Source organism: Lepisosteus platostomus, chromosome 4 (assembly GCF_059453375.1).
Source record: "Lepisosteus platostomus isolate fLepPlt1 chromosome 4, fLepPlt1.hap1, whole genome shotgun sequence".
NCBI lineage: Eukaryota > Metazoa > Chordata > Actinopteri > Semionotiformes > Lepisosteidae > Lepisosteus > Lepisosteus platostomus.
The window spans coordinates 24,068,870-24,090,589 of record NC_142614.1 but is presented as its reverse complement, the minus strand read 5'-3'; the positions used below and the strand labels follow the sequence as shown (position 1 = coordinate 24,090,589).

Genomic DNA, 21,720 nt, shown 5'->3' with positions numbered 1-21,720 from the left:
TGTGTAATATAGGGCACAACATCAATATATATGCCAAATAAATAATGTAGCCATCTCCTTTGACTTAAGACTGACTAGGAGTCAACACTTGATAGGCAGCTTTGCAACTGTGGAACACAAGACTCACATTCACCAAGATATAATCTGTTGCATTATTGAAACTAAATCTAGATTCACCTCATTATATGGCATGGTATCCCTTACAAAATAAGAGCAGGTATGCTGCAACCATTTCCATTCTTAGTAAGCTTATTTTATTGCAGGCTTATGTAATTTTACTGTACGAAATGACCATGCTCATACTAACAGTAATATACAGTAGCACTGTATTGCAGAGAAGCTCCAGCTAATCCATGTATATCAGTTGCAACAGCCTGCTGTCATCCCTGTACAGTTTCAAGAGTTCTTCCTTATAAAACAACCCCCTTTTGCTTTATTGACAATGGTGTTCACTTGCTCTGCAGGAACAGTCATTTCCCATGGTGAAGTACTATGCAAAAGGAATATTTTAGCAGTTTGACAACTAGATACTATCAAGAACTATTAAATGTTGCTTTCGACTGCTGGAAAGTATTGCGTTGAAGAATCAAACATTTCTACACATCTTGTAACCTAGCGATGTGTAACAAATGTTGATGCAGGGTGAGTAGGTTCTTTGGTGTCACGACCAGTTTCATTTTAAGATATTGAATTACTGCTTCTGCACCAATGTCATCTCCTCTGAACACCAGGACCTGCATTTCAAGGCTGTAGCTCTATAATTAGCAACATTGCTCTGGTTATTTGTGTTCATAACTAAACAATATTCAGTCACTTCAGGGGTGTAAGCCCTTCCTGCAAACACTTCTCATACAGATGACAATACAACACAACATAAAACATTTTTTATCCATAATTATTGTTATAAGTAATGATTGTATTTTGAACACTAAAGTATTAACTAGATTTACTACATAAATGCTCTATATATATTTCAAGAAACTATACAGACAGAATTTTTCTTTAATGAAATAAAGCTTTCTATTTTTCCCAATGTAATCTAAGATTAATACTGTATATAGTACATAGGTTGAAAGTACTATATATTTACAAGATGACATTGTGTGTTTTTCTCTCTGAAGTTTAAATTCTTGTACAATTCTTTTAAAAATATTTTTTTGCAATACTTCACCCAGATATAGCACAATCCTAAAGGAGTCTTTTCTGAATTTTTTAATTGAATTGCTTGTTTGATAGATAAAATTATGCACATCTAATTATATATTATATCTAGTTATTTATTATACTTATATTATCGTATATTAAAATAACATATATTATATCATTTAATATAATAGTAACGTATTTCATTCACATTTTTCAGATTCATGTTGAAATTGACATCCATCAACACTCTGAAGCCTACTGCTATGCAATAATTCACTTTCAGTAAATATCAGGAAAACAACTATCCCCCTTAATAACTTTTCTCTCTCTGTAATTAGTTTTTTGCACATTATTTCATTGGTAATAATTAAAAGGGAAACAAAAGTCATAAACAGAAATATGAAAGAATGAAAACATATATCAGTAAACAATCTAAGACTACAAAGAAAAAGAAAGGTAGCAAAAAGAAAATGTACATTAATTACTCCTTTAACTAACTTTAGAAAAGGGGACTACTATCTATTATTAAACATCTGTATTAGACGTACTTTTAAATATGAGAAATAGAAATTTGAAATTCATACCACAAACAGAAACAAAAATTAAACATCCCATTCTCATTCTCTGAAACATTGCATTTTGTGGAGACTATCAACAGTGAAAATAATGTTTTTTCCTGCAAATTTCTGATTCAATTGTTTCCACTGTTATACAGCCCTTACATCATAATGCTGGAAGCTATAAAATAGCATTAGAGCATTTATTTTCCCTTAAAAATAATAACATACAACAGCAAACTGCCTAGAGCACTTTGGTTTATGCATTTTTTGTTTTTGCATTTATGTAGAGTGTGTCTTTTTATCATTAGAAAAAAAACATTTAAATCCGCTCTAAAATTACATGGGTGAAAAAAAATGAAAAAATATGAATTTATAGATGTTATAAATGAACAAAATTAAGTACAAAAGCAATAATTCGTTGTTGTTCATGGAATACATTTGCAACAAGGCATACAATTATATACAGCATCAACCAGATAAAAGGTGTTCTGAAGTTCAACTTCCTAGAACATGAAATGAGTATCTACCCCAACAATACTACTTATTTGCAATTCAACTGACATAAGATGTGACAAGATGTTAAGTCATGTTTTTACATTCCACTGATCATTTTAAAGTTTGCCAAAGAGTACAGAAAAGACAGTATAAGAAAACGTTTAAGCACAGATTTCAGCTGGCCTGTGAAATTCCTTCCAGCACCTTCATTCACTGTAGCCTTTGTGGTGGGCTACCCATGTGGAACATATGAAGGTATTATTCAAATGCAGTCATACAAGCTCATCCAGGCTTACTCTGAGTATACAAAGGGAACCCATGCATTCATAAATTAGTGCAGCTTTACCTTTTTTCTTGTGGTACTCATCTTCATACCCATCAGAGGATTCTGTGTGGTAGTTTTTCAACTCATTTTCATAGATCTCATTATAATCAATCTGCTTTTTGGACTTTTTGCCTTTCCCTTTCTTTTTATCGGCCTTCTCTTCATCACTGTCTGCTGAGCCTTTCTTGGATTTCTTGCCCTTTTTCTTCTTTTTGGAATCCTCCTCCTCCTCCTCCTCCTCCTCTGGTATTGCCTCTTCATCTTCTGCTTCCTTCTTCTTGTGCTTCTTGCCACCTTCCTTGGACTTCTTGTCTTTGGCTCCCATGTCTTTTTTATCCCTGGAGGATGACTTTGTCTTCTTCTCTTTGCCTTCTTTTATCTCTTCTTTTTCACTGGACCGGACGGAATGTTTTGTTTTCTTCTTCTTATCTTTTGCCTTTGTATCATTGTTGTTCTTCTCTTTTCGACTCTTGATTCCATTGTCTACCACACTGCCATCGTCTTCTGGGTCTTCCTTGGACTTCTTCTTTTCCTTCAATTTTCCATTAACCTCAGCCTTTTTCCGGGACTTGATCTCATCTGCTGCTGTTGTGTCGAGACCCTCTTTACTCTTGGACTTCTTCCCCTCTGTGGCTTCGCCGTTGGCGGTAGTTTTACCTTTGCTTTTCGGTTTGGCTTGCGCTTCCTCTAAATCATCATCCCCTTCTTCAGTTTCCTCTGTTCTCTGGGTTTTTTTCTTTTTGGGGGACATCTTTTATTTATTTACTTCCTTGACCTCTTGATCTTTCTCCGTTTCGTAACCGATTCCCCTGTTTCCAACGTAAGACAATTCATTTGACCTACGACACCAAAGCCACCTGCAACAACGAAGGAGCAAACTGATGTACATGGGCCTTGGCTTGTGCCATGTTACGACAGGGCAGATTGGACAGTCGAGGCTTCTGTCTCATGTGCTTTCCTCCCATAGCTGTGGGAGCCAACAGGGACCTCATGAAAAATTACTATGCTTGCCAGGGTCACATGACCAGAAGAGAAAGCCGAGTGAAAAAGGAGACTTGCCAGGTTAACTTATCTTACAGCCTTTGCAGTCCTTCATTATTAATGGTGTTAGGATCGCTTTACAGACAAGGGAAGTCTCAGTTTTACCTGTATATTCTGGCCAATCCACATAATATGAAAACAATGCCCAGTCTTGATAACAGACACTTCACTAGATCTGTAGCAATACATTGATTATATCCCAGCTGAAAGAGTCATACTAATTCCTTTCTTTAAAAAACCTTACCTTCATAAAACTGTTGATAGTGTTCAGATTTACAGAGTTCTGTTGCGTACATGACACAATCATTTATGACCTCCTGTGAAGACCTTCTTGTCGCGGGCATTTTTTTAGTAGCAATTAAGAAAATTAAAATGAGATAGTAAATAGGTTCATGTAACAATGTCCAATCTGTTAATTTGTTTACACAAAATAAGTTACATTTACTCGAGCTAGCTATACTTTATTTCAAAGTGTGTAATTATCAGTATCCAAAATGGGTGCCGCAATAAAGCTTTTTAATAAAATAAAAACAGAATAAAAACTAGTTTTTTATTCAAATTTCATTGTGATCAATATGTCCATGTTCAGAACACCTTTGCAGAAATTAAGCTGTCAGCATAAGCAGGATGAAGGCTTCAGAAAACACCTTGAAATAGTTTTTTATCATACAGGAAAAAAACTGCATAATTAAAATACACACTGGATACTTTGTATTAGAAATCACTGAATCAATAAATTATATTTTTCAGTGCAGCTCTGCATAAAGAGGTAGCAAAAATATTCTTGTTTTGAACTCATTATTTAGTGAGCCTGAAGGGTTTGAACATGGTGACATCTACTGTTAGATTTCAGACAAACCATCCCTGGATGTTTGTGAAAGACTATGACACCTACTGATCTCAACCAACAGGTGATCCTAAGGAAACCATGAGAAAATCCTCACATTTGTATACATTAAGCCTGAATCAAGATGTTTGGTTTTCCAGTGGGCACTTTATCAAAATATTTTTTTTCTGATTTTCCTAATCACTGCTGTAATGCTCTGAACCTCCAAAGATGTTTGATTTCAGAATCCGCCACAGTTTTCTAAAAGCATTCCAAAACTGCAAAAAGGAATTATTCGGGCTCTTAAAGGGGAACTGCAATGTTATTTTCAGCATTATTTGGGGGTTAGAAAGAATCAGCATTGATGAGTGCATTTCAAACCCCAATAAAAGTAAAATGTACACAGTCATTTGTAAACCCTCCAATTTACTGTACATCACAAAATACTTAAGCGCAATGATCCGGAATTCAGAACGAGGCAACAAAACTTCCAGTGACAAGGTGCGGCCTTATCACATTGTAACAAACAAGCTTGTGAATGCTTCTCTTTTAATCCAATAGAAATATTGATGTCAATTTCTAGATGGATTTGCCTACAAAGAAATCTCCAATGTTTGGAAAATATTATTCCTCTGATGTTTTGGAGCAGTTTTTATTACATAAAGTACTGGGACTGCTTGTATGGAATGGCAGTCTGGAATGGCTGGTTAATGTGAATCCTACTATAAAACTCAACTATATCATTCAAGCAATTTCAAGCAAGTTAGATTTCTAAAGGTGTAAAATATGCAGCCTGGCTCTATAGCAGACTGGGTAAGTATGGATCTCCAGGTATGCTCAGCCCAGTTATGGACTATTAAAACTAAGAAAATATTTTTAAAAAATAAAAAAGTGTTTCATTTACTTCTAGATAAATAGATCATCATGAGGAGTCTTGGCACCACATTAACACATTTACAAAAAGTTTCAATAGCCATGATGTATCTGAGTGGGGTTCAAATTTCCAAGAAATATAATACAAACACTTCCTTTCATATGCAAATATTATTGAGAGAAAACAGTTGCAGCAATCTGATATAAGCTTGTACATGGAAATGCGGTTTCAGGTTCTGTGTTTTAATTAGAAGGGGCAAGAACAATAACCTCTGCAAAGACCTCTGTAAACTTGTCTGCAGTCCAGGCGTAATCCTCCACTGTTTTAGGGAAGACAGTTAATTAAACACATGGGGATGACTGAAATCGCCCTCTTTCATAATAGTTGTGGCACTTGAGAAGCCAGGCAGAATTTCTAAGCCTGGTTTCTCAAGGGATGGCTAACAATCATAAACAGCAGCAAAATCACAATGCTTTCAAAAAGCATGAAGGGTCACTGCAGAATAATATAGCTTGCCCTGGCCATTAAATAGCTCATGGGCTGTTCAATTCTTGCATTGCAACACTGACATTGCAACACTGTGTCAACAGAGAAAGCTGGCAGAAAACTACGATTTGAAAAATCTCCTTTGCCAAGGAGCTCTTGAAACTAAAAGATCCAAACAACTGCAATGTAATAACAACTACTGTATGTTCAATGGAGAGAGAGAAAAAACTCTTCATTTGTAACAGGAATGACTTTTTCATGAGAATGAGGGCATAGTAAAACCACCAAAAAACACAATCTGTAGCTGGGTTTCTTAAAACAATATGTACTGACAATCGCACTCCTGTTTGAAGCCTAAAAAGAGGGGCCACAGTGCTTGTCGGGGCTGCAGAACCCTGCTATCTACTATCTACTGCCTGTCATAGAGAAAACAAATTCTCTGGTACCTCCAAGGTGATGACCAGGTGATGACATTCTGGCTCTGGCTGGGTCAACCCAGGTGACATGATCGTGGAACATCACTGCTTTTTGAGGAAAGGTTTGAGAAATGTGGCCTACTGCACCAGTGAGCAGCATGTTTACATTGTGGCCTGAAACGTGCAATTATTAGACAGGCGGACAAATACTGCAAGGCTGCCATCGCAGGTTCAGGGCTCAGGCAGTGCTGGCACAGGTTGTGTGTGTCTTTGGCTGGAAATTTATATATGAAAGAATATGGCTGAGGTACCATATTCAGGTGTGGATGGTCTGAGAAGGTGGTGGTTGGAGCCTCATTCCATTCCCATCATCTAGTTGGAACTGGGCTCCAGCCATGGCAAACAGTTCCAAAGAACAGGGCATAAGCACTCATTCAGTGTCGCCACTAGAGGGCACAAGAAACCCAGCAGCTGAATAGGAGGGGTGGGGGGGTGTCATGGTCTGATTCCACAGGAGCAGAGCTGCCACCATCTGTTAACTGGGGGCTAAGACAGACCTCCAATTTCACAGTGGGATAGTACAAGGCTAGCAAATATCTTCAGACACATCCTGGGAGAGCCCCTCAAGGTAGAGATCCATATTAAGACTTTCAAAATCGGCAGCAGAACCCTCAGTGTCAGGGGAGAGAATTGTCAAGCAAAAAAAGATTACAAGAAAACAGTCACATGAAACTCTTTTCAGTTTGATGTTTTGGGAGTATAGGGTTGTTGGAGACTGGAAAAAGCTACTCAGACGCTGTTGAAACTGATACTTTAAAACTGCTTCATTTGTTTTTGTAGATTAAACAAAATGAGTGGGCTTTAAAACCTATCAGGTATTATTATATTATATTATTAGATTATTATATGTTCTTGTGACTAATTATTTGCCCATAATAATAATAATAATTTAAAAACTTAAAATCAGGTGGCAACACAATACGTTGCAGGACAGTTAACAAACTACGATAACAGAGATGGAATTACAACTATAAAAGCTTACAATGGTATAACATTTTATTAATATTATTTTGTACAGTGCAAACAATTGTTTAAAAAGTTATTGTATTATTAAAGTTTAAAGTTATTAAATTATTTGAGGTTAAATAGCATTAGCCAACTGCCTCTTATTACAATCCTGTCTCCAATTATTTTAATAAGCATACTCACAAGTATAAAGATACAATCTCAGAGTCAGAATTGTAGAAACACAAGAAACATTATCATCAACCATGTATTTAAAAGGGAAAAAAGTGTTTAAATACAGGTATTTCAGTGGAATCTCTTAAATATCTTTAGATCTTTCCAGGTACTTTAAATAAACTGTATAAAATTAATCACGTCTAAAAAGATTTTATAAAAGTTAGAGACCAAAATCTGAAAACAAGTGAAAATGTTTCCTTAGCGCAAACATACAGTTCAAAGCATCCCTTAATTCATGTATAAATTGGAAATAAAAAATGCAAGAATACAGTATAGAAAGCTTTTAAAAGCCAACAGCTCAATCTCATAGTTGGCTAGTCAAACATCCTCTAGTAAAAAATATATATACATTCTTAGTATTAATAGTGCATATTTTATTTACTGCTTATGGAATTTTGAAACCTACCAGTATGAGAACTTGTTATCTTGAAACTTCTTCTCCAGCACATTTTAGTCAGTTTTTCTTGCTTGTTGCTCTATAGTGTTAAGTTAAGCCTTCTTTAGAGCCGTGCGTCTCTTTCTAACACCAGACAGCGATCTTAAAACTTGAATATTATAGCCTGAGCCACGCAACTGTCTGTGACGTACCAATTACCTCATGGGAAAGACAAGAGAAGTAAATACTAGATGGAGGGCACAGCACCTTTGCTCTTTTACAGTTACGGTCAGGCAATGAAGAACCTTCTGTTTGCAATCAGGCCTGTTTAAAAAATGATGAGTGCTGTGAAGGAACATGAAGTTAACTTGAAAGGAAAGAAAAAGTGAAGACAGAGCTACAGTATGTAAGCACAACTGTGATCAAAGCACCAAAAGCTGCAATACGTAAGTTTGATTCTAAAACCAATTTTGCTATTTTAATCCTTGGATTCTTCAAGGATTCAGTTGGAATTCCCAGAGTTATAAATGATACAGAAAATGTAAATGATATACTGTAAATAAGAAATAATACAGTAAATGTAAATGTTGTATACACAAATATATGTATTATTTTTTTTAATTAAAAGACCATGGTTATACTTTAAAATTGTTATTAGATTTTTCTACACCCTTTTCTTCAAATTAATATAATTGTTGTTAATTTAAACTAAAGATGCCACCTTTATATAAAATTATTAAAACATTGTTCTTTAAATCGAATGGTAATTAAAAGAAAAGTAGAGTACTTTGGGTATAGCTGGGATACCCAGCATAGTAAAGAGGAATTATCTGTAATAACATATGTTTATAGAACTGGAAAATAGTTAAATATATGAATATAGTTTTCTGATGTTGCAATCTATTTCTGTTGTCTACACATATCTATCATTTTTAATTGTTATATTTTGATTTATCATCACAGTGGTAAATTGTTTCATTATTATTATAGTAAATAATTAAACCTGAAGAGATAACAAATACCTGAGCAAGTATTTTTGGAAGAAATGCTCCTATCCCAGCATTCTTGATCAAAAGGATCAATACACTATGATGCAGTATCTTTGGAAAGCATCTCGAGCAACACTGGAAACCTACAGCAGGTTTAGTAAGCACGCAGCTGAAAAATACGTACCTATTTATAGAGCTGAGTATCATGTTGTACAGACAATCAGATTGCCCCACACTGACTAGATTAGTATTGGTTTAAGTTCTGTCAGGAAGCCCCTTGCTGTAATGCAACACTACTGAGGGATACCATCTCGTCAGGAGTCAAATTTTCCATTTATGCCGTAACACATCAATCAACTGTCATGTCCTTTTGTGGTTGTGAATCCAAGTGTTCCATTTTCTAGAATGATGTAATGCTGCACAGGAATCTCCAAGACAGGCACACCAGATTGAAAACTCACTCAATTCATTTGAGCACTTGAAAAGAATAAGATAATACCTTCAATACTAATGTGTTAGTAAATGAAAAAATATGTCAGCTTTGGTTTTTAAAAGTTCAGAACATGGGCAATTAATGAATTTTGTAAAGTGGTTCTAAGGTAATCGAAGAGGAATGACAATGAAAACCAAAAGTATGTCATTCATGAGTAATAAAACACACACAATTATAATGAGCTCTTTAAAATATAGGGTACTTTGCTATACTATGCTGTATATCATCATGAATTTCTCTTTGCATGTGCAATACACTCTTATTATTGATGTTGGCTAGGTTATGAGTATAACCAATTTACCTAATGGTTCCACTACTGTTTTCTACTTTTATTACAATTTTGATAATAAACATAGTTCAGATTGGGTGACAAGAAACCAAACTTGTCACATCAATCAGAATTTTCAAAAACTTGATCAAAAACCCATGTTGCAGTAGCTGCTTCATTACCTTTACCACATTGTAAGGTTTATCTCATCATTGATATAATTTGCTCCACTCTAAAAGAGGACTACAAAACACATATCTACCATATTTGTAATAGTCATGAGTGTAAACGTAAACAGCTAATACAATATGTCAGTAAAAGCCTACAGTACCTTACATTTTTTCTTTATAAAGAGGGAAAATATTGAGTGAGAACAGTTGAATAATGTCAGCAGTATATGCCATTGATTTAATTGCATTCCATATGTTGACATCTCTGAAAATTGAATAAGCACACAAATCTGCAGCTGATTTTTACAAACATTGTTCTCTTTAGCACATTAGGTGAAATTGCATATTTCCTTTTTTAAAAGATATTTGCACATACAGTAGAACATGGAATGCTCATAACATTACATGTTCAGCAAGGAACTATATATTGTATTTTTGCTGTATTGTCAGTTATAATTGTTTGGTGTAGACATCTATAATTGTTCATATGCTTGCATAATTCAAGTTCAAGTTCATTCAAGTAAATATATCTGTTCACTTGTCTCAGAGCAAGCCATCATTTTAATGTTTCTGTTGTAGCCTTTACTTTCATTCTGTTTCCATGGGGTTTGTTGTGCTTTTTGTTATTGGTTCCATGATGCCAGAAGGCTGTACATTTGACAGACAGGAATGCTCAGAAACCAGCTTCTCTTATGAACGCTTGTGTCTTGCTGACTCATATCTCTTCAGAAATTCAGAAGGAGGTCAAATTGTAATCTTGTACTTCTCCCCTCTGACATACAAATTCTCTGTGCCCACGACTCTGCATCAATCTTTTCTAACACTTGGCGTTGGTCTTGTCTTGTCGAAGACAGACGGTCCTTGCATTCAGTGTTGCCAGGCTTGTCTTTGCACATTCGTGTTCTCCAAGCCAGGGCTTGATTTGCTTTCTCGCCACTTCTGGTATAAGCAGCTCTACAACATCAAATTCTCCACCTGAAACAACTGGTTCTCTTCACATGCCAGGCTGTCTGCTCTTTTCTTTCATTACACCTTATGTTGTCAACCCTCCCTGGAACTCAGGAGCTACTACTGTATGTCTTCTCCATAGGTCCCTTCTGCCATTGCTGGATCACAAGAATATTCATGTGAATCTCAAGTTCTTGCATTTCCACATGTTGACAAATGCATCTTCTCTTCCATTGTGAACAGAATGGGGACTGTTTTTTTGTCCATTGACCTCAAGGACACACACTTCTTCATCTCCACTGCATAGAGACACTATTTTCCACTGCACCAAGGACAGTTGTGGCTTTCAGTATTGTGTCCTGCTAATTCAGGCACTCTTTAATGCCCAGATGTCTTGCAAAATGCATGCAGCAATCTTGCCCCTCTCTTCTTGAAGAGCCTGTGAATCGTCAACTCTATGTCCAGTCTTAAATGATAGCACATCCTCCATCAGTTGATGGAATTTGGCTGTACTGTATGTTCGAAGATCTCCATTTAGAAATAACACAGACTTCACCCTACACACCTGTCTGCTTCTAGTTTGTGAATGTTATGATATGTGCTAAAGTTTCTGTTCACAAAAGCTGGGGCATGCTGCATTCCCAAGAGGTAATGACTTCATTACAACTGAAAGGAAACAAGACTATCCTAACCCCGGAACTTTCGAAAGAAATGTAGTCATTACTCTTCTATGTTGCTGACATTAGGTTATTTGTTGTCAAAAAGTCAAGATGAGTTTTTCCTGTTAGTCTAGCAGGGAGAGGGTAAGGGAGGAGTATGATGACATTTCAGGGTCCAAATGGACAACTCTGTCATACAGCCAGATGTTCAGGATGGAGAGCAGTTATGAAATAGTTTTAAACTAGGGTTATGAAATGTAATTTAAGACTGTTAAGTCATTTCTAGATCCTAAGTAGGAAAATATATTTTCATTGTAATATTGTTTATTACAGTTTAGATTTTATTTAAACCTGGTGAAAGTTTATCAAAGCTGTACAATGTTGCCAAAGTGCTGAACAGTAGTGTTATTACAGGTTAATATGGATGTTATTTTATAGTATTTATTTAAAATAATTAGTGTTGGATACTCATTGTTCAAATGCCATAGCAGTTGGCAAATGTTGCAAAAAGTGTTTCTTAGTATCTGTTAAAGGTAATGATAAAAATTAGATGCTGTCAAGTACTAGCATAAGCATGATATGATGGTAAATATAAGAGAACTGAAGAGATCATTGGACATTTTTTTCAGATGTAACATGACACCTATCATAGGGGTAAACTTAGTAAGAGTATAATTAATGTAAATAAGGAAACCACGCTCTGTGTACGAGACACGGAACATCTTCAAATGACTGGTGAATTTAAATGAAGTATTCACAGAGGTGTAGCTTTTCTAAAGATCAGAGGTTAGTCGCAGTCAAGCTCTACAGTCAAGTACAATACTGGAAAGTGGTTTCAGTTTTCTGAGGTGTATTCCTTCAGACACAATCACTAAGAAAGCTGATACAATGTGAACCAACAAGGCAAATATAAAGTCATTCTCTCCAGTATTTACATTCCACCCTACAAATTGCCATTTCACTTAATCTGTAATCTCATAATGAATCATACAGGACTATATTATTTTATTATTTATAGAAATATGAAATACAATTTTATTGTTCAAAGAATTGTGAAACTGGTGAAATAAAATGGCAGATTATTGTTATACACAAGTGGAAATTCAACTAAAAGACAGAATGGAAATCTATAGAGCATTTGCAAATTATCTACTCATTTTCAATACTCAAGTTATTCACGTGAGGTGGCCTGCAAATTCCCATCACAAATTTCCATTTGTACAGATAATGATCAATATGCATTTTACTATAAAAGCAAGAAAATTCTATAAAAATAAAATATAGAATTGGGGCTTCTTCTGTTTATTTTAAGCTTTGTTTTTTGACTGGTTAAGTGCATTACAGTATTTTATGTTCAGAAAATTTAAAATGCCATAGTAAACTGGCTACTCTCGGCATGAGATACAAAATGCTGCACTCCTGGAAACAGGTCCCAAAACAAGCCTCTGCAGCTTGCAATTGCTAAAAATGTACTTATATTAGAAATGCCAAAATTAAACCTTTTGAGAACATTCAAGTCTAAAGCTCAGCCAGATGTCAATCAGTTCCCTACAATCGTGTGTGCTAGCATCATAGCAGCACACGCGACTGAGAGAGTGGCAATAAAATCCACATCATACTAAAAATACATATAAAAATACATATACTGACAATATTGACTACAAGTCTCAATATTGCAATAATGGTCATAAGAGTGATGCACACAAGACATTAAGTTAATGGCTTTTAACTTATATACAACAAATATACCCATAGGTACATTATGAATACTCATTTTAACAGCACAGTGGTTTCTCCTGCATCTGTTGGTGTGAGGAAAGTGGTAATGTGACTGCAAGAGTGGAACTCCATGAAATGGGCAGGGCAAACAGTGCCACTACTGAATAAATAAAGAGGTATTTCATCTATAAATACCTATAATCCGAAATAAAGTATGAATCCAAAAATCTGCTAAATGTCTGGATGCATGTACCACAATGAATTGAGAGCACATTAGAAAGAGAAAAAGGAGGGAGACATGGCACTGGGAAGAAGTGCTGGAAGCTGGAAGTGTTAGCTGACCTGTGCGCTTGGGATGGGGGTGCGGTGGCAGATCCAGGTCTCTGCTGCCCGCTGGAGTAAAGATTCGGCCCAGCTGGCAGTCCGTGTGAAACAGGGACAGCCAGCTCTGGCAGGGGAAACTCCAGCTCTTGTCTCTCACTGTGTTGGTGACAGACACCTCCTCCACAAACCAAGCCTGATCCTTCTGCAGGCCATCATGCTTAAAGAAAGAGGAGAATTTGTGTTCATGATACTATTTTGGCCCATAAAACAAATACTGGACCACTCCAGGATATTGTATGTATCCATACAATAGGTTTTAGTAACCTATTGTATGGATACAGGTATGAGGCAACAGTACACATTTATTAGTCTTTCACACTTATTCTGTTGTAGTATTTTCACACCGCAGTCCTCTGTTTTAATTACGTCAACATTCAGAACTTCAGTAGAAATCAGTTCTAGAAGAGGGTGGGAGAAGGTTTTTTAATTTTGAAATTGGGAATATGTTTTGTGTTTATGTTTTTATAGTATCGTTAAGATTTGTTCTCATAAAATAATTTAAAAATTATAAATGTTTTTAATTAAGCAGACAGGCATAAAAGGGTTTCCAGTAGAGAAAACTGGAATAAACATTGGTTGGAATGAATGCACTACAAATTGTACTGGGAAACAGTGCATAGACAGCTGTTCATCCATTCAGTTTCTATGAATACAAACTAATAAAACCAGCTAATTCAGTGAATGTGCAATACTCCCTTGACACATTTTAATGCACAGGAAATGTGATCGTTTCTATAGTAACACATCAATAGTGAGCACAGACTATTACATAAATTGACAACAGATTCATAAACATATTTGCTTGCTTCTAACCAACAAGTAAAAACTGCAGCATTTGAATAAAACAGGGAGTAAAATAAACAGCACTGGAGTTTTTCTCTGGAGTTGCTAAAATGATAGCAGCTTAAAAGCTGTGACCTCTTACTGTATATAGATGCATGAATGAGAAATAATTTATTCAATTACCTCCAGAAAAATGCTCTTGATATCTCCAATGTCTGGCCCAAACAAATTGAACGTGTGGCAGGATCCCGCAGCGAACTGGAAAGAGCTGGTGTGACTAGATTTGTTGGAGCCAGAGTGTTTAAAAAGTCTCTTCTTATTGAATTTACCTTTGGAGCCTTTCATACGTATATATACCTAAAAGGTAAAGCAAGAGACATTTTGAAGCATTTGATTTTTTACACATATTTTTTTGTAAGTAATTTATTCATAACTATTTTTGTGTCAAAAATCCTAACAAAAAATCGTAAAAAACACAAGGAGCAGATTTCATTTCATAGGAAACAAAGGTGAGAGCTGTTTATCGCAGCTTCGGCCTCTTGGCATTACCCGGGCATCTGTGCTGGCATGTTTCATGTCCGCAGTCTTCACTGTTACTTTGTAAAGCACTTTGCCCTCCTTGGTGGACCCTGAACTGGAGCTGCCATGCCGATAGTTTGGTACAGGTGCGCTCTTTGGGCGCCTGGCCTGCAAGACAAACACCAGCTGAAGTCTGAATGCCCATGTTAGTTTATGAAGTGATCACCAAAACTGCTTTCTACCAAAACTATTTATTTAAATGTTGCCTCAGGGGAAAAAAAAATTCTCCTGTCCGCACTTTTCAAGAGATCACAGATTGTCATTAGAGGTCTGGATCGTGAAATCACAATCTTAGTTCACAGCCATAGAAAATATGAAAATTTCGTTCAATACCTGTCTTGAGGTCCATGAATTACTTTAATACTCCTTTACAATTTTTACATTATACTATATAATGTTTTTTTTTAATCTGAAAAAAGACAAATATAGTCTTGAAGACTACTTGGCACTTCTATGTGTCTGAATTTGAATGGTTACTATTATTAATATACCCTGTGAAATAATATATGTTTGATTGCTTTGTATAACAAGTCTAATTGAGATTCATTTGAAGAGATTCATCTGACAGGTTTTCCTGATCTCCTCAATTTGATTATGAGGCCGACCATACAGTGATAATTATTTACTGTTACATTATAACGAATAGTATAATTAATTAAATGTATTTTTGTTCATTCTGAGGGCTTATTGGTGCATCTCCATTTTAACGTTGTACAATATTCTGTATTGTAAAATGTAAAGTTGAGATATACAGTATTCAGTATGTATAGTTGTGAACAGATAGGGAATTTGTGTAATCATTTAATTCAATCATTTAATTAGCCCAACTCTTCAACTAGTTGAATTAGAACAAATGTTAATCATTGGTAACATTAAAGGAAAACTATAATACTTACAGAAAGAGGAGGTCTAGGAGCAAGCTCAAAGCCAAACTTCCGAGCATAGTAATTAAAAAGATGAGGATCACTGAAAGAACTGTACTGGGGCAGAATGTCCATTTGTCCAATTTTTTTATTGTACCCACTGAAACCTGCACTCATTGTTCGTTCTGGTGAAAGAAAGGCCACACAACTGAAGTGAATATGCTAGTAAATCAGAAACAGAGTAATATGTGTAACTATCACACAGCAGAACTACAAATCATCTTGGAAATCACATGCATTTTCTGCATGATAAAGGAGTGTCAACCTGAAAAATGCAATGGTCATTTTTCTAAAAGGACATCTCTGGTAAGGGTCAAGAAAAAGCTCACCCCAGTATAGCACAGGACACAAGAAGGAATTAAGAACATAAACTATTCTCCCTTTGGATGGAACATCCTACACAGAATTCCCTGCAGGGCCTTGGAGGGTAGCCAATCAAATCTAGCCAGAATTAGACTGGGAAGTGAGAGAAAACTAGAGAAAACCAACATGAATATGTGGGGGGCATGCACACTCCACACAAGACATACTGCATACTTAAAACCAAACTCAAACCTGGGAATCTGGAAATGTGAGGCAACAGTACTGCCATACTGTACACTGTAACTCATTTTCCAAATGTGTCCCTTTAATGAGTGGAAACTACTTTCTTCCTTATCTCATGAACAAGCTTACCGCATGTCCAATCCACGAGGCTTAATCCAGCAAAACGGCAGTAATTCAGTACAAGTAGGATTGTGAAGAGACTTAAAAAGAATCTGCATGCTGTTAAATGATAGCTTTGCCCCACTGGTAGGTGGAAAGCAGCCGCAGGGCGTATTCTTACTACTCATTTCTGCTGCAGCATACGCAGCAAATCACACTCACCAGCAAAAGGAGCCCTCCTGCTCAACAAGGACGGCTTTGGCCTGGGATTCAGGCTCACTCTAAACTTCCTATGGGGCTTCGACCAAGCTTCCATTTTCACCCGAGGATCATTCCAGCCTGGCTTCCCACTCGGCGCTGAGACATCTCTGAAGTGGAAGCCTTAATGATATCAAGACAAGCAAATACAGCTTTGAACTCTGTCAGGTATTTAAAGCTTGACAAGGCAGTTCTGAGTATATCTAATTCAAAACCGGTTTACAATGGCAACTTTCAAGATCGAAGAAGAATCTGACAGTTTTAAAGCAATATGCGCTTGGAAGGTTCATTCTAAATAAAGAACTTTAGATTTAAGACGTCTTCTCTTACAGTATTTGTATTTGTAGTGTCTGTTCTTTAGACTGTTCACTGCGGTGGACTCCACATCTGGATATACACTTCTGCCAGCACTTAGGTTTTATTGGAGTCTTGAATCAGCATGTGAAGATCACATTATTCTTTAACCTAAAATTGATTTAATTCTTCAACAGAGCACAGCTGGAACGAAATCAAGAAGATCCCATGGCTCTCCAGGACCAGGATTGGAGTCTATGGCTTTATTTTTCCTGCATCAGTAACCTTTAACTGAAGAGTAAATACTGTGGATAAAGAGGAAATGCTGGGGATTCGCCCGATGGCAGAATGTGAAACTTGGAGGGTGGGTGGTGTTATCAATACTGAGAGAAAATAAGAATAGAAAAAAAAAGTTCTATACAGTTGTTAAGAGTCAAAAACATTTAAAGTAAAATAAAATGTCTTCTATTACTGTAGAAAGCAAAATCATTAGTAGATCTCTTTTGTCTATAATGTTGCGAGAAAAACTGTATTAGAATAACAATAAACCAATTCAAAGTTATACATCATTTAGCCATATGTGACTGTGTATTAACTATTAACTGGTATCAAGTGCTTGCTATTGCAAAGAAAATATCTGAACAAAATGGTTATGTTAGTTAGATATCTGTATGTTGTTAATTATTCTTTGAGAAAGCATTTATTTACATGTATAAGATTATATTTGCCTAACTGACTTTGAATAAGGCTGGAAATGTACTGTATTCTGCACAACATAGAAAAATGCTTCTGTTTGAAATTACTTTTTGTTTCCTATTTTTGTAGGGAATATTTTTCCAATTACAATTTCGGAAGCTGGATAATTATAAGTATCAAGAACGACACAGGGGTATGGTTAAAAAAAAGGAAAAAAAATGTAATGTTTGGTAATAACAAAGTTTACCTGGAGGAAGAAAAATGTTGAGAAAATTTTGCACAGGAGAAAAAAAGGCTTTTGGAGTTACCATGTTAAAAGCACACATATTTTAAAAACATTTTTTTTCTTTTTCACTCTTGAATGATTCTTCATATTTTATGTATACAGTAGCACAAAACCTCGATGCTTCATGGTACTAAAACCATCTCACAAAGTTCTCATCTATTTTAAACCTAATGACTTTCACCATAGCAACATGCAATTTCTGTGAAACAGTCATTCCATCCAGAATAGTAAATGCTGCTGTAATATCACAGAATTATTGCGCGTTAAGGGATAAAAGCATTGAGATACAATGTGAAGATAGAGGAAGTATAAATTTGTATGAATAATGTGAGTGTTTTTATGATCAATTTTAGAATCCAGGATTGTTACCCAACTGCATTACATCTTCCTGCAGAATGGCCATTGCTCACCAATCTTTGGCTGATAAGTAAGGCCATCAGGGATCAAACATATAGGGAAAAATCAATATGAAGGGTAATTCTTGTCATTAATAGTGCAGTGTGTAGTAGAAATTGTGTTACTGAAGCAGTCAAAGTCATTTGTTCACAACATAGTAGCACAAACTAAAATGCTGTACATAGATGGTTGACCCACCATTGGAGATCATCCTTATATAACAGTGACTAATCAATAACATTCGTCTTTGAGTTTTTGTTTAGTCGTTAAGGTGTCAACTCATGTGGTTGGAGAATGACTGAAGTATAATACAAATTTATTTAATACAAAATGTTATGTGTAAACTGTACAAATGGTACAGTATAAAAAGTGATGGACAAGTGTGTTGGGCAGTTAACAAAAGTCTGGGCAACTGAGGACATTCTGGCCAGGACTGATGGATGGGTACACGAAGACCATGCAACAGTAGACTATATAGACAAGAAGCAAGTAATAGGTTTATTCCATGCTGAAAAGAGAAGAAAGAAAACACAATGTTTCTGCCGTGGAGACTCCACTGCCAAAACATTGTGTCTTCTTTCTTCTCCTTTCAGCATGGGATAAACCTATTACTTGTTCCTTTGCAGCCTACACATGCTGACGCAGCTACCCACCTGAACTATATAGACAAGATACCTGCTCTCACAAGATGATGAGAATATTCCGGGACTTGAAACTTAAAAGGTGTGACAGCGCATGCCCACACACAGTGAGCACTTTAACATTGCGCATTTTAACATCTTGATTTTGATTTGTTACCCCACCCACATTCTACAGTACAGATTTTGTGTCATCAGATTTTCATTTTTGGCCCAGAAAATCAGCAGTGATGATAATGTGGAGGTGCAGGCCTAGCTCGGGGCCCAAGCAACTTTCACCTAGCTTGTGAAGTGATAGAAGAAGGTAGTGTGAAGGTGTGCAAGGGGCACAGTTAAAAACATGAAGCATAGTTGGTGGATATTTTGAATGGTTTTACTTTTTGACCTTTTACAGTGCCATCTTTGATTCTGAATAATTAACACAAGCTGAAGATGGCAATCAGCAGAAAATTACCATTTTTCTCCAGTCAAGAAAATAAATATACTGTTAAAAATAACCTATTTTAATTATCTATTGTAGTGACAGTATTGCAATCTGATACTCTAGACAGGAGATAAAGTATTGACAAAGTTGGCATTTATATTTCTGCTGATAGCAATGCTGGTTTAACATGAAGAATAGTGTAATAAACACAGTACACAGCAGAATTGTGTAATGTAGGTTCACATCTGTCAGCGTGTTTTGTGAAGTCAACTGTAGAATACACGTTATAAAAATAAATTTGTTAAAACATACAAGCGATAAAGATATCATGAGAAATTTCAGCAGCCAGCCAATGTTACTTACTAACCTGTTGCAGGGCCAATGCGTGGCACAGATAACTGAGAATTCTGATGGTGAAGAATTCCACTCATTAACTGGGAGTTATGGTGGTTACACTGTGTCAGCATTTTAAACTTCTATAAAACAGAAAAAAAGACATTATTATACCAAGGCACTGCTGAAAATGCATAATCCATACACATTACTTTATATTTGCAGAGTAGTGCCCTGTTCTGTGTGGCATGGTTGTACTATGGTTCAGTTCCCTAGGTGCTATCCTGGTGTGGTGTTTGTATGTTCTCCCTGTGTTCATGTGGAGTGTGGGGTGTTCCAATTTTCTCCTACAGTCCAAAAACCTTACCGGTAGTTTAAATGCCCTCTAGGAAAAATTACCCTACATGTGAGTGTGTGAGAATGACATGGGGCATTAAAATCATGTACACCCTGTGTAAGCCTTCAGTCCTGAAAGGATTGCCATTAGCTTGGATACAGCATTCAAATGGCATGACACAGGCTACAGCTGCCAAATCCTGGTCCAGGAACTCTGAGTTTCTAGGGCCTTTCTTTCATTTTGAGCAATGAAGCAAGTGATTTGGTCGATTAAGCAGTTTAGATATGCTTCGAAATGAAAATAGCAGCTCACTGTAATGCTTAAGACCCACAGTTGGCTATTCTTGACTTAATTAGACTAATTTATAAATTGATCAAAGCTCATATATGTTCCAAATTATGATTTAAAGCATGGCATTTAAGACTTGCTTAAACAAAGCATTTGTGGCCGCCCCTGGCAAAGGTTGGCAGGGACATTGCACAGAGATCGCAGGTTTGCTCCTCTATCCACTTCTGTAAGGGGCAAAAATGAAGACACTGAAGCTGAAGATATTCTGTTTTTGTTAATGCACTTTGCAAAGCTACCATGCTTCTAAGATATTGCAACACACTATGAAAACACTAGTTAATTTAATAGTTGATACTCTATCTTACTATAGGCTGCCATTCTCATATTTTCTCTCTAGCAATGTGGATTCTGAACACCCATGGCTTAAGCCCTTCTGCATCTAATCTGGTTTGTGTAAAGACATACAGTACATAGAACTGTGACTGAATGACAATGAAAACGTAAAATGAACTACCCACTAAAAAACAACAAATGTATTTATCAGGCCAAATAATGAGGGCAGTGTAATCAGATTGTTGCCTATAGAGGCAAGGCATTTAGGGAGTTGACATTGCTTTAAGAATCTGATTGCTATTTAAAGTTATTTCAGTGGTAGCATGAGCAGCATTCTGGAAATGTTTACTGACAAAGCATTAAAGAATATTTTTGATTTTGTTGAGATCAGAGCTTACTATACCTAAGCAATCCTATAGAACATGAACACAATAGATCACAAACATCTAGCATCAAGAAATAAGCAATAGTCCAATGCACTTTCTTTTAAAAACATGCAAACACCGAGAGGTAGAGGAAATGTTACTTTCCTGTTTTGATTATCTAGACAAATAACAATAAAATACAACAATGCAACAAATACAATGTGAGCATCATAATATATGGAGTGATTCGGTTGCGTAACAATAATTAAATTTTCCTCTCCTGTGATCCCTTGATTATCAGCCTTTCATACTCAATAAATAGGTAAACGTCCCCTTTGCAGAATACTGTACAATACAAACATTTACAATACTTCAAATGTTTTAAAGCTTTGGGATATAACAACAAAGGGCCTTGTCAACCATCAAGTGTAAATGAAGAGTGGGGACATAAAGTTAAGAGCAAAGAATGGAAGAGAGTAAACCAATAACCTTAGAGTATGGTATTGAATATGGTATTGAATGAAAGCAGAAGGATTTTAAAATCAACTTCAAATCTGAGAGGAAGCCAGTAAAAGGACTCCAAAGCAGGAATGAAGTGATCACTGTGTACAACCTAGTCAGGATTCTAGGTACTGAATTCTGAACATACAGTACTGTATTGTGTCTTGTTAAGATTGTTCATTGCTGTATTGTGATATTGAAATTATTTGAAAAAATATTATAAC

General features: G+C 36.0%; 1 protein-coding gene and 1 long non-coding RNA gene across 4 annotated transcripts in view; one reads left to right on the top strand and one right to left on the bottom strand.

Annotated features, from left to right (window-relative positions):
- LOC148672997 (lipoxygenase homology domain-containing protein 1-like) overlaps positions 1 to 21,720 on the bottom strand; it is a 90,882-nt gene that overhangs the window by 67,207 nt on the left and 1,955 nt on the right. For 2 of the 3 annotated variants that reach the window (XM_088629119.1, XM_088629121.1), the window contains exons 2-7: positions 19,707 to 19,815; positions 16,570 to 16,728; positions 15,676 to 15,827; positions 14,750 to 14,887; positions 14,384 to 14,557; positions 13,376 to 13,574 (exon numbers count right to left, since the gene is read on the bottom strand). In XM_088629119.1, coding sequence (XP_088485245.1) covers positions 13,376 to 13,574; positions 14,384 to 14,557; positions 14,750 to 14,887; positions 15,676 to 15,827; positions 16,570 to 16,728; positions 19,707 to 19,806 — 922 coding nt within the window. In that variant the 5' untranslated portion in view covers positions 19,807 to 19,815. Of the gene's footprint in view, positions 1 to 2,547; positions 3,297 to 13,375; positions 13,575 to 14,383; positions 14,558 to 14,749; positions 14,888 to 15,675; positions 15,828 to 16,569; positions 16,729 to 19,706; positions 19,816 to 21,720 lie in introns of those variants that run through there. The other variant, XM_088629122.1, reaches the window with a different exon arrangement.
- LOC148672998 (uncharacterized) lies at positions 8,076 to 17,875 on the top strand. The gene is made up of 3 exons (XR_015935906.1): positions 8,076 to 8,233; positions 17,097 to 17,263; positions 17,725 to 17,875. It is a non-coding gene; the product is annotated as an uncharacterized LOC148672998 (long non-coding RNA).